The sequence below is a fragment of the Anguilla rostrata genome, chromosome 2, assembly GCF_018555375.3.
Source record: "Anguilla rostrata isolate EN2019 chromosome 2, ASM1855537v3, whole genome shotgun sequence".
Classification (NCBI taxonomy): domain Eukaryota; kingdom Metazoa; phylum Chordata; class Actinopteri; order Anguilliformes; family Anguillidae; genus Anguilla; species Anguilla rostrata.
The window spans coordinates 32,208,418-32,222,503 of NC_057934.1; the positions used below are offsets into that span (position 1 = coordinate 32,208,418).

At 41.1% G+C, this 14,086-nt stretch overlaps 1 protein-coding gene across 4 annotated transcripts in view; it reads right to left on the minus strand.

The window, feature by feature from the left end:
• gpatch8 (G patch domain containing 8) overlaps nt 1-8,708 on the minus strand; it is a 59,080-nt gene extending 50,372 nt beyond the window's left edge. For 2 of the 4 annotated variants that reach the window (XM_064321617.1, XM_064321616.1), the window contains exon 1: nt 8,601-8,654. Coding sequence is in view for 1 of the 4 variants with exons in the window: in XM_064321614.1 (XP_064177684.1) it covers nt 8,601-8,645 (45 nt within the window). In the remaining 3 variants the exon portion in view is untranslated. Of the gene's footprint in view, nt 1-8,600 lie in introns of all 4 variants that reach the window. The other 2 variants (XM_064321614.1, XM_064321615.1) reach the window with 2 other exon arrangements.
• Nucleotides 8,709-14,086: the final 5,378 nt, after the last annotated feature.

Below are 14,086 nucleotides of genomic sequence, written 5' to 3' on the forward strand. Positions count from 1 at the left end.
GTGACACACTGACATCGTATTCACTTTATGTAAATTTAATAATGTGCAGGGAGTCAAAAACCTCATTTGAATAAGTACATATCTGCAGTGTGCATGCCGAGCCCTTCTGAGCAGGAGCAACCGAAGCAAAAGGCCAACCGGGCATGTGCGGAATACAAATGAAAGGGTCTCTCAGGACAGCGGGAGTCCAACTGCAGCAGTAGAATCTAGGAACACAGGGCCTACTCGGTGCTGCCCATTTCAAACAATGAGCACAAATTCTAAACAACTTTTTTTTTCAATTAACTGAAATGAAGGCACAATAACCTCAACTGCATTATTTACTTCAATGGTAGAGTTATATTTCACTTTAATCTCTGGACAAACAGTCTATTCCAGTGACGCACCAGAGCAGTCAGTTACCAAACAGTCCCTATCAGCCTCTCAGAAACAACAGAGCCTGTAGTAGACCCCCTCCAAACACACAGCTGAAGACCACAGAGGCCCAACAGCACTCAGAGAAAGGAACGTAGTGTTAATTTCTCTCTAGACACAGTGGCTGTGGAACACCACACTTCATACGTAAACAACTTCACGATGTTGGTTGTGTGCTTATGTGAAACACATAGCTGGCAGGATGACTTTACCACATGAACCCCCTGCCCCTGTCTCTTCTGGCCCTCAGTGTAAACCTTGTCCTGAGAGACCGCGCTTTGCCGGGTCAAAAACAGCAGTGGGGAGGAAGCAGTGGGGGAGATAGAAGCCTTCCGGTTATCGACTAGCTTGTGGTGTAGGTCTAGCCAGTCTATCTCCCAGGCATTGGGGTCTACAAATCATACACTGCGGACAAACAGCAGTTGAGGAACTTGCTCTTCCTAGGAATCGGCGTCCATCTGGGGCGGAACGGAAAAAGAACTGGGGCGCCAGCGTCGAGGAGCGGCGGTCTCCGAACGCTGACGTCACCCAGCCCTCGGAATGATTTCAGCATCGCTCGAGATGGGGGGGGGGGGGGTGTCAGCCAGGGCTCGCTATTCCCCACCACAATCCCACACTGCACCACACGGCTGCTCCTAGCTTCCCATCAGATAAAACGCATTACCGCAGCTGGGTGGGCACTTCATACAGCTGTGCTGCATACCTACAGGCTCTTACCAAGGGCTCTGCAATAACACTTTTCAACCTCTAAAAGGAAGAGGCTCTTCTAAAATGTTGACACAAAAGAAAACAAAGCAGTCCCTGAAATCCAACGACTGGCCTTTATTGCAGCAGAGCCCAAAGACATCCTCAGCGCCCACACGAAGACAACAGTGAACGCTTCCCACCCCGAGCACGAGCACACAGCTGCGCCCTGCTGGAAACGCACCGCGCGGGGCGCTGGCAGCCTGCGTCAACCTGCGTACAGCGGATCGGCCCCTTCCAGCTCCGCTATTTTTACATTTTCAAGAATTTATGGAGGGAAAAAGAATCCTCCTTACAAGTGTCAAAAACCTTGGTGATCTCAGGAGTCCAGGCCATCTTCCTCCAGATTTATTTTCAGAGCACGGTGGGAAGAGAGAGAAAAAAGGTCTGCCACTGCAGAAAAAAAACTGGAAGGAAAACCGAGTATCGGTGGTGCAGGGAGGACTAACAGCCGTCCCCCGGGAGACTACAGCGAGAGAGGGTACTGCCGGCTCCCATCCTTACTCTACAAGCCACCATTTTTACAGCAAATGAGAAACAAATCCCTCTTTATTTCTCCTCAGTTACTTGACATACATTTTTGGGACTAAGTCTCTGTATTCCTGAAAGGCATTGAACTTATAGCCCTGTTGAGCCCTTGTCTTTAAGCATCCAAGCTCTGCCCAGTAACAGCAATATTTCTGCCACAGCAGCAACTACAGACAGTGGGAAGTGCCATCCCCAGATGAAGAAACCACCAAGCGAGTGTCAGCAAATTTGAAGTTGACGCGGCTTTATTATTTTAAAAACAAACATAATCAACTCGTATGTTTACAAAGAAAATGTGCACAAAACAGCAGATGCGTGTGTTGCGTGTTATGACTGCTTGAGAAAGGCAATGATTCGCAGAGAACATCTAGGCTCCTGGAATTAAAATGTCACTGCGTTCAGACAGCACATCCAGCAAAGGTTGACGGGAGTTCCAAAACAGGACTGGCCAGTTGGGTACGAGGAGGACCGTCCGTCTTAGGCTCTCTTTGTGGGTGGCAACAGCAGGGGTGAGTAAAACCTGAGCAATAGCGAGCAATGTCCCAACGGTGGGAAGCACTTCAAAGGACAAGACGAGCCTGGTGAGACGAGTAAACCATCTGCTCCTGTGGGAGTCTCAGGCCTCCGCACAGCTACGGTGAAACGCAAGAGGAATGCGGCGCGAACGCACAGAGAAACGGAAACTGCAGGCTGCGCACCTCAATTTTATTAGAGGTTCGTATTTTTTTGTCGCTGGTTCCATGCAGAAAAATTCAACGATGACAATCATGGCCAGTTTGGGTCATTACAGATGCTTGAAACAAAAGGCTGGGAGGATTTACTTGTGGGAAAAACCAATTTTTCTGTCTATTTTTGAAACATTTCAATATCTGCAAACGCAGGAAATAGTTTTTCAAAAAGCAGGGGCTGCAACATCATTACATCCTGAGGGCTTTCCATAATGAAGGCAAGTCCTACTTGGAAAAACAATGCACAGCAGCCAGATACATGTGAAACAAATACACATGAAAGCATAGGAATGGATTAGCCGATTGCAACATTTATCTGTAGGATTCCAATTACAATGGTGTGTTGCTTACAAGCACACAATAGCTAGCTAGCTTTAAAACTCATTGAGCATTTCATTTTTGCTCATTTCACTCATTGATAACAAGGGAGCAACTATCAATGTATGTATACTGATAAGTGGTTTCAGCTTTACTGGAAATATAACCAGCAGTTTAATTCACACCAGACAATTTATTTTGCGAGGCTAGGCTTAATGAGACAGAGAAAGTTCCAAAAATTAAAAGACCAGGACCAAAAACACAAGAGGTAGGTAGGTAGGTAGGTAGGTAGGTACCCAGTGTACATGAAACCAGATTAAAATTCCAGCAACACCGCTCAAAGCATCTTGATATTCAGAGACGCTCACTTAGAAAACCGGACGGACAAGCGAATCTGCAACATGCACCAAATACAACGCAAAGACCCTCCTGGGGAGAAGGAAATCCAAATAAACACACCGAAACCGCTAAGCTCCCAACGAGGGCGGATTGTTTATTTTACACTGACTAGAGTGTTTGTGCCAGAGAACTCAACTTTATGCAAAAACCCCGAGAGGTCAAAATCACCATCTTATATAGCTACTGGGAGTCAGTGCATTTTCAGTGTGACACTGACACAGTTCTCAAAACCCAGCTCTCATAATGACAAGATAAGGGATAAAGGAAACCATACTACTTAAACTAAATGTTTACCTAAAACCCTCGATCAAACCCCACTATATCCCTTCTTCATATTATGTTCGGGCTCAATGGTCAGTACCTTTACGGTCATGCCAGTACACAGGCTCAGAGCGGTCATACACTGCTCTACTGACTGCCTAATTTATTATGCATTGCTGATAAATGCATAAGTTTGAATGACATATTATTGTTTATTAATCACGGTTACAAGATTTTCAAGCTGCATTGATGTGGTGCATGGGCAGAGGAAGGCACACGCAGTGACTTTGGATGCAGTACCAGCGCTGCCTGATTTCGAGCCAGAGTTATGCAACACGAATCTGGTGAAGTTATGCATTTATACAGGACACTCACTGAGACACAATGGGGGAATTCAATGAACTAGAGAAACATACTGCTCCCGTTAGGAACATGGTGCTGACACACAAACCAGCTAGACTGATGATACGGGGAAGAGGATACGCTTAGTAGGTTGCGGCGGTTCGCCCCAGCCCCCCTGCACCATACAGGGAGTATTTCTGGCACAGACTGGCGTTATTTCACAGAGAAGGCAGAGCACCGAGCCTCACACTGTCACTAGCCTTCATGCCAGGAGAGAGGGGGGGCTCGGTTCCAGCCTTGTGCAGTGTCCATGTTGGGGGGAAAGGCACTCGGCACACATTTTTGGACCCGACAGTTTCCTGTGGATGCAGATTAGCTGAGCTTGGGAATTACTGGGATGACGCATCTGAATAGGGTCTGCATTGGAGCTAAATAGCGCAGACCATTGAGGTCCAATAACAGTGCAGTTTTGAAAGTCTGAAAATAATATCCAGTAATATCTAATATCTATCAATATCTAGTTGGAGAAGGTCAACTTAGAGGTACGGTCCAGTTTGAAATATAACCATCTCCCTCTGAAAAGTTAAACCATTTTTGGAAGTGCATCTGCAACTATGAACCAGACACATGCAAACACTTCCCTGTCAGTAGGCTACTTCTATTCCTGAGGCACGGTGTTGCACTTAAAACACAATTACAAGTTTAATTTCTCTCATACATAACTTTTAAATTATTCAGAGGTAATCTCATTACATGAGCCCCTAGTCAGCAGTATTTACGCCGCATGACAGTAAACGAATGGAGACAAAGCATTTCAGAATTCAACATTTCAAGAAAACTGGTCTCGGTGAGATTTAGGTGGTAGCCATATTTTATTATTCAGTGGGAGCAGGTTCACAGTTGATTAAGGAAAATATTTTGTTTTTCTTTGAACTGAAGTCTGATTTATAGTCAAGGCAAGTACATCCTTGTAACAGAGGTGCGTAGCATACACAAGCAGTCGTCCTCAGTCCTTGCGTACAAACGTAGTTGCCTTGACTTAGGACCAAGGATTATGAATCAATATTCTCAAAGGGGAAGGCATGTAAAGAAAATACATAATAAACCTTTGCAGGAAGCATGAGTGTCTGGAGAGAACATGGCATCAACTGAGGAATGCGTACCACTGTACATTCATAATTCTTATCTACATTCTGGCCTGGGAACGTTATGAGGTCTGGCACAATTTCTCATATTAGTCAGGCAATCAAATTATGTTTTTAAGGGTCTGGACTCATAAACGTATGTTTCTCATATTAATGTAATATAGTCAGCCAACATTAGCAGTCAAGTACCTGGGTACTATCTAACCAGAGACCTGGGTTGTTTGTCATTTACCAGTATGCTAACTGATTGGTCTGTAGCGTCAATACAATGAAATAGCTAGCTGCTGGCTTAGCTAGACACAAAGGCAAATATCTTTTCAGTCGCCAAATGCCATTTTATGGCAATCACTTAGCCGAACAGAAATGGCATAAAACAAACCGAGATGCAATTAGATGCTGCTTATGCAAGTAGCCAACTTGGCAGTCAAAGTGTGTTATTACACATTTATAATGTATAACATGAAATGACTCCAAACATGAAAACAACAACGCAACTGCAAGCAGACAAACATCTACTATGAGCTACTGGTCCAAAAAGCTCCCACAGAAAGAAAAAAGAAAATAAAAAATAAAAAAACAAGAACTGGTTTCACCCTGCAACGACACTCGGGTGAATCAGCCAATTCCAACAGTGAGGATTCAGGATGTACTCGACATACATCCATCCAGCCAACAATGGTTTCTACAATCTCTTTATTACATTACCCACTTGTGTTATTATCTTGTATCACTGATTTGAGCTTCAGTCATGTGAAGCGAATTCACTGCTTTTTGGGAAATATCTAAAAAGATTAGTGGTGACCAGCCTAGTTTTTACAGAGAAGTCATTTCTACTGGCAACCGCACAAACAGCAAATGAGCACTGAATAAAAAATAAATCAACAAATATGGCCATTGTGTCCTTTTGGCTAAAAATAAGGTGGATAGTTGCAGATTCCACCATTTTCCACCCCGGAGTGCATGGAACAGTAAAACGCATTTCTGTTGCATTACAGATTTTGGGACCTACATTTCTCAATGCAGCTAAGTAGGGGAATGATATTGTGTAACTACACTGCCTGCATGCACTCGTACTTGCGTTAACTCTACGTGAGGCTTAAAAATTAAGACCATCACACAATAATGTACATATCATAAAATATAGCTATATAACCAAAATAAAAATCATTTGTGGCAGTACTGTGGGAATGAATCAATTTCAATAAGACCGTTAAAAATTGGATAATTAATACTTTATGAAAGCACTCTTTCAAAATATTTTATATTTACAACCAGGTAGGCCTAGGTCATCTGGGAAATTAGTTATTTACAATGACAACTTGAGGAATCAAAGCCCAAAGAGAATGGAACGAGTTGCATATACACAGTAAGGCATCTTTTCATCTTTGTATAAATTAAATAGTTACAATCAATTAAGCCACCATCAGAATCTCTTTTTTTTTTGTTCCTCGTCAGCTTTCGAAAGACGCAGCTTATTAAAATGCGGCAGTAACCTGTAGGTGACAACGGTTCGCAAACTAAATCTACTCGTCTTCTATTCTCAAAAACCAAAACTACAGCCAAGTACCAGGTTCAACAAGAAACATAACTTCGGGGACATAATACAAAGCGCTCTGTCTTGCAGAAAAAATCCTCACAGTGAAACAAATCTGCCGAGGAGAAGGGGCCTTTCACTACCCATCTCAACTGCTCCTAGTACTGTTAATGAATGCATGCTTCCCAGCAACTCACTAGCATTTTTTTCTTATGTGAACCAATTGCTTAAGAAAAGGAATAGCATGCTTTATGAGGTTTCAACACAACCTACAGCCAAACCGTAGAATTGTAATTCATCCGTAGGAAAGAATCACTTGTGCCCAGTGTGCCCACCTCAAATTACATTCTGTAAACAAAAATCTCTGGCACCATAAATTCACAACAAAAGAACCATTTATGATTTTGAATAATCATACACCATCAATTACACGTCGTGTTCTTATATTTATAATGCTACTCTGGTGTTCTTCCCAGCAAAGAACATTAGATGAAACGTATTTTTAAGTGTCTGAGCTTTACACTGCTACCACCCACTGCTGCCATACAGTACAGTAGTCAACAGAAGGCACACAACTGCATGTCTTCCATGACATTTTGACGGTAAACTTGCTCTTTGGATGAGTAAAGTAGGAGCAGAACTATGCTTAATGATAAGTAAGATTGTAGTTCAGACTCGTAATAGCCTACTAGCACTTCAAAACTGATTCAACGCAGTATCAGGACACTTCCCTTTTCCAGAATTCGCCTTGTATACAGTTTTTAAAAACAATTTTTAAAAACGTCAGCCGCGTGACTTTAAATGTTTAATGTTCGTTTAAGCTGTTTTAACTATTTTGTGGCACACAGATATTAAACATAATAGCTAAATAATGTTAGTCTTATTTTTGGTTAGCAGATAACAGCATATTTCTCCAACCCGTAATACATAACATATTTTGGACTAGTTCCCGTGGTTAGTCCATATCGTGTCTCACCAATAATGAATTCACTTGAAAGAGGCCAGAGACCACTTTTCCGCTTAACCACGGTGCGCATCCGAGTGCGAATTGAGCGTTTTAACTTCATGCATTTGTCAAAACAAATCGCACAAAGGGTGTAAACCAACGCACCAGAGTTCAGTTGAAACCACTCTAAACGAACTAACGTTAGGAATGAAAGCCAAGTTCATTCAGCACAACGACATTGAAAAAAGACAAACGGCGATATAACATAATTCCATATTATTTATTTCCTTCCCTTCATTAATGGTTAACGTTATTGTTTGAGATAAGTAACAGAAACAAGAACATAGCGCGCAATGACTGGTGCAGATAGCCAATGACAACATGCATCCTCAAGCAACGTAGCTAAGGCTATTCAAGCTATCATCTAAAAGGTAAGCTACGTTAGGTAAGCTAGTAATATTCGTATACACAAAGAAACAGCTTGTGAACTGAAGATCTTTCATGTGTATCACGAAAACTACATGAGATATCAGCTAAAAATGGAAGAAAGTACAGCAGCTAACGTTAATCTAAATTAAGTAGCCTGAAAGCTAACTTAAGCTCATATTGCCAGCTAGCTGGCAGCTAACGTTAACAGCAAACTTGATCGATAGTAAGTGCTGGCAAGTTAGCCAACCAGGTGAATTATAATAAACCTCAGTTTAGTAAGGGAACAAATCGTCTCAATGAAAACTAACGTTACGGCAAAAACAATTCCACTATATTGCGCAACGATTGATCTGTCAAGCGAATGAAAACGTCCACTAACAAGATGAACTAGCTAACGTCGGCTACTGTGAGCGTGCTTGCGGGCTGGTGATTCCCATTCAGTCTGACCCTTGCTATTTTGCTAGCTGAATGCGCATGTTTGCTTGTGGGCTGAAATAACAGTCATGAAAACATAATGCAAATCCGTTTCGTGCATATGCAACAGAGGCTTTTTACAACACATGTCCATGCATGACATATGTGTTGAAATACAGCCCCAGTCGTTACAGCAGTAGTATTTATAACGTATGAATCTGTTTGGATAAAGCAGACTCGTTTCTGGACACACATTCAAACGTCGGACAAGGGTAAGCTAAAGCTGCTGCAGTTGACAAATCTTAGCAATTCAACGCACAACGGCAGCATTTTCATTTTGCGAAAATAAGAAATGTCATGGTGTATTCTGGATAAAATATCATTACCAAGCTATTTACCTGGAAATCACGATCCTCGTTGAAACGAGAGAATCTGTCAGCCATTTTCCTTCCGCAGATCCTTCTTTCGTCCCCCTCCCGTGTCTGACCTGTCCCTGTTGTATTGAAAACGCCTACTGCAGTCCATGATTGAAATTTATATCCAATCACAGTTCAGAAATCTGTATGCATGATGCACTTCTTAGCCAATCACTCAAATCTTTGGTTTTCTCTCCACCCCAAAAACCGAAAGAACACGAATGTTATAACCAATAGCACGTTGAACATTGTAGATTGATACAATACTCAGCCAATGTAAAACCATAATGCAGATTTACTCTCGATCGTTATGTTATGTGCAGCAGACATATCGACGACTAGCGTTGTTTTGCGATAACGGGCGACTGTCCTAAACTGTGGTCTTCATTTAACATTGCACCGGGGAAACAGGCTTGGCAGCAAGATTGTTTTTATCTTAAAATGCACTTTTCATAAAACACAACTGGCTAGTTTTCCATATATATATTTTTAAAATATGATAGTCAATAATTTACCAATACTAAGTAGCTTGGTGGTTAACTATAGCCAGCGCATCCGGCAACACATTTTGTTACATTTGATTTAAAATCGACTAAAACTTCTCGACGACGACTTATATTTCTGCAAGTTGATAACCAGTCTCTGAACATTTCTTTTTGGCTAACGGCGCCTTCTGTTGACTGAAAAAAAGACACTGATTGGAATAATTTACGAATCGTTTAAGTCGTTCAAGTTCAATTTTTTTAGAACAACCTATCAATAGTCAATCTCGCAGATACAGATAGTCTACATAATCTATTAACAAGTGAGCACAAAAAGTGATAACACAGTCCATCCGCAGTGAAATGTTTGCATTGGGACAGCCGTGTGTGACAGGATTATATTACGCGAGGTATCGATGTCAAAGTTTAAATTTTCTTTCCGAATCGCCTTTATTACATGCATGCAACCAAGAGGGTGCTGTGAAGATTTGCTGTGAGCAATATACTCCATCGTACATTTCAGTGCGACCGGCAGTAGCCTACTGCACAAATAATTGTTTCAGTATGGAATGAATCGAAATACCAATTAATAAGAACAAATAATATGATAGAACATATGCTATGATAGTTTAGCACTCCTCCTTGTGGCCTTCCAATGTACTACAGCAATCCTAACAATAAATCTCGGGGATTGACTTTACAATATGAAGACAATACTTCTTTACGCTACATGGACAAATCTCAGAGGTTGTTGTGGCCCCAAATGTACAATTAAAATCTGTTCCCAAAAAAATGTCTTTTTTTATTTTATTTTTTTTAATTTTGTGACCTAGAGATGGTTGTGGCTCTAAGATGGGACGGAGTGTGGCACAGTGGGTAAGGAACTGCGCTTGTAACCGAAAGGTCGCAGGATCGATTCCCGGGTAAGGACACTGCCGTTGTACCCTTGAGCAAGGTACTTAACCTGCATTGCTTCAGTATATATCCAGCTGTATAAATGGATACAATGTAAAGTGCTATGTAAAAAGTTGTGTAAGTTGCTCTGGATAAGAGCGTCTGCTAAATGCCTGTAATGTAATGTAATGTAATAAAAAGAGTGTTTATACCAGCAGCCAACTCGAGCCAGGACGATTGTGTGGATGGCAAGAAAAATAACCACTGTATTTAAGTGACCACAGAAGCACACACACACACACGTGTGGGTGTACATGGTCACTCAAATATGGTGTACACACACACAATTAATCAATTAATTTAATGCAACGTGTTAATTTCTGCTATACCACTGACTTGGAAAAACAACCCCAAGAAATGGAAAAAGAAGAAATTCAAGATTCTTTATTGCCATGTGTAACAAGTACAGTGGAATGCTTACTCTCCATTCGCTCCCACAGTATAAATTCTAAACATAGATTCTCAACAATAAATAAAAAGTAAGTACACAATAAGTACAGTAGAAAGTAACTAAGTAAGAATTATCAATACTATGGCACATTATGGCGGGTGGTGCAAAACAATGTGGTAAAGTGACCAAGTGCAGTGCAGTAATGATAGTAGCATAATAAATACAATAAGGTAGCAATGGCAAAAATGTAATATTGATACAACAATATAATGATAGTAATAGCAGCACTCCTAATGCAACAATCTGGCAGATGACGCAAGAATGTTATAAAGTGACCAGTGCAGTACAGTACAGTGAGAGTGCCTGCGTGCTGTATAGAGTGCCTAGTGCATGTCCAATAATTGAGCTATTAACAGTTCAGTAGGCGCACTGCCTGTGGGTAGAAACTGTTCTTGAACCTGCTTGTCCTGGTTCGGATGCTGCGAAAATACATGCATGAATGCCAAATAATGGAATGCATAAATATACCAATTTGCATGTGAATTCCACAACATAACAGCTGTCCTGTATAAATATCAGATATACTGGGAAGAAGAGTTACTCCTGCCCAATGAAAACTGATCTTTCAACTGCTATTTAAAACAAAACAAAAAAATGTTCTTACTTGAGATTCCAATAAAACCTGCTATTTAAAATGTCACCAACTTAAAAAATTTGGCTGGGGTCTTGAACAATACTCAAACTCATTTCTGGCAGTTTAAGGTGAAAGATGTAATGCATTTATTTTGGTTATATCCAGCTGTGTCTCTCTTCTGGTATGAAATTCAAGCATGACTGTTTCAAATCGCAACACCATTAATTATAATACAATGAATATTATCATTAGGGATGCAACAGCCCAGCGTACCTGAGAAAATAATCAATGACAAAATAATTCTGCAAAAATGTTTATTCTTAAAAATAGAACAATATCATCACTCACTCTCACCCTTTTCAAATAACTTGTGAAACATTATAACACCTGGGGGAAAAAATATCTGACAGAATTGAGACGTCACAATAAATGTAAAAATATTTTTTTAAATGTGGTGCACTAAGCTTAGCCAAGGGTTGGGATGGTTATTATAATAGGGGTGTATGCACATCCAAAATGTATCACATGAGTTAGGTAAAAAAGTAATGCAAAATACCAGCACACTGCTATTATGCTCCCAAGTGATATATTTAGGTAAATCTGCAAGCAGTGATGACATTTTGACCAATTTAGTTTTTATAAGGTAAAGGTCACATGAGTATACCTCCATAAATAGTGACACCTCAGCAATGCCTCCTTAATCAGTTCAGGATTACATAACAGTGCACATCAGTCACCTTGTCAGTAATACTAGGGATGGAGATACACACTGGTGAGATTATTATATATAATAATCTCGAAGATTTTCATTAAAATAAATGTCTTTTAAGTCACTATCTATCGCTGCATTGGGTAACACAATGGTGATTGAGCCTATTTTTATATTAATTTATACTATTATTATACTATTACTGAGCATAGAGGTGCGTTTTTAATCTAGATTTAAATATTGAGACTGAGTCTGACTCCTTTATAAATTTTATGTATCTGAAAGATGAGACATTGTGATTCCTTCTGTCTACCTTCTATCCTCCCTCTCTAAATCTGAAAGTCTCCAACTCGAACATTCCACTGCAATGCTAACGTTACTGTACCTGTTCTCTTAACCCGATTCCACCCCCCACCCCCCCACCCCCCCCTTCAGTCAATGTCTGAAGACATTATTCCTTTTGTCTCTTATCAACTGCTTTCTTTCAACCGGTGCAGTCCCTGCTGCTCTTGAGGGTCCTTGCCACTCCTCTACCAACCTGTCTCATTTCTCCTGTTTTTATATAAACTTCTCAGGTGTGTGCAGTCTGCGACCTGCTGTCTTTCTATCTCCAGCAGCATAACAACCTGGGCCCCAACCAATCAGCAGAGCCAGCCCAAGGATTCTGGTGGCCATAAACAAGAAAGTTGTTGTGCCCCCAAGGTGCTGCAACATAAATGAGATGATTGAATTGCGGATTGATGGTTGTGGCGCTGAATGACTGCATAGTGTCTTATGCCCGTGGCCAGCTCTGCCAATCAGGTTTCAAGTCTGGCCAATCCACTGAGACTGCTCTCACTGGGTAAGAGCTAAGTCACTCAGTTCCTTTCTCCCCCTCCTTGACTTGTCCACTCACCATCAGGAAGCTCAAACTTCTTGTTCCTCCTAACAAAGGGAGTACACTCTAAATTGATGCTTCAATCACTGTCAGTGGATCCAGTGTCTCCCTCCTTCTCAGCTAAGAATCTTGGTGTGACTCTCAATGACCAGCTGAGTTTCTCTGAACAGATTGCGGCAACCACTGTGACCTGCAGGTTCCTCCTTCACAGCTTGAGGAGAATCTTCCCTTTCCTCATCCAAAAGGGTACACAACACTTACACAACAAACCCTTTTTGCAATATTTCACATGGACTACAGTAACACCTTGCCAGTCAGTGTACTGGCCTGTGTCATTCGTCCACTGCGACTGGTCTAGAATTGTGCTCCCTGCCTGCAGAAAATTCACACTTACCATAGCACTTTTGAACACCCTTCTCTGGCTTACAATGGTCGCCTGCATTGAATACAAATTTCTCACACTGGCATGCCAAGTTGCAAAGTGTACTGCCGCTTCCTGTCTTCAGATAATGATCACCCCATATATTCCAGTAAAACCTCTCGGTTCAGCATCCTCTCGCCAGCTGGCTGTCCCATCCATTCAAGTTCCCAGCAGCCTCTCCTCACAACCCAGACTCTTCCTCTGCCCTCATCCCCCGATGGTGGAAAGACCTTCCCCAGTCAGTCAGGAAGACAAATTTACTGGCTGTTTTCCACTCTCAGATATAAAGGTAAAGTACCGTGGTACATTTTTGTCCTTTAATGAACAAATTAAAAAAGGGAGAATAAAATAAAAGGGAGAATGCACATTATGTGATTTCACTTGTGGAATAATAATGTAACTCACAGTCAGTACATTAGCCATTTGTACTGCCAGATACCAAAATAAAAATTGTACAGTAAAATACAGCACATCATCTACCAGAGTGCACTCACAAGCGTTTGTGTCTAGGTTATCACCACTAGATGGAGACCCACTCCACCTGCATGATGATCACCACAGGCACACAATCAAGTTCATGAGATGGATAGTAGAGTGTATGTGTAGAGTTCACCCTAACCCTAACCACTGAGCTTAATTCTGGGTTAATAGAATTTACAGTTAAAAATAAAAAAGTAAACATATTAAATGATGAAAGAACTTCCTGCAATGAAAGTGTACTTTTTGTTAGTGCCCATAATGATTGGTTATTATTATTGCTAAAAATTTTAATTCCATTGCATAAAATGCTCATTTTATGCAATGGAATTAAAATTTTGGGCAAATAATAAGTTTGGTTCTCATTCCATGATAGTGCTTTTTTTCTGTCAGAGCACAACCCTACACAGCATCTCACAGATAATCACTCATCTTATTTGAGGCAACACAGATGTTTTATGCACCCATTCTGTACTTACAGAAACATTTGAGCTCTTACTGTAAATCTGGAAATATTTCTGTT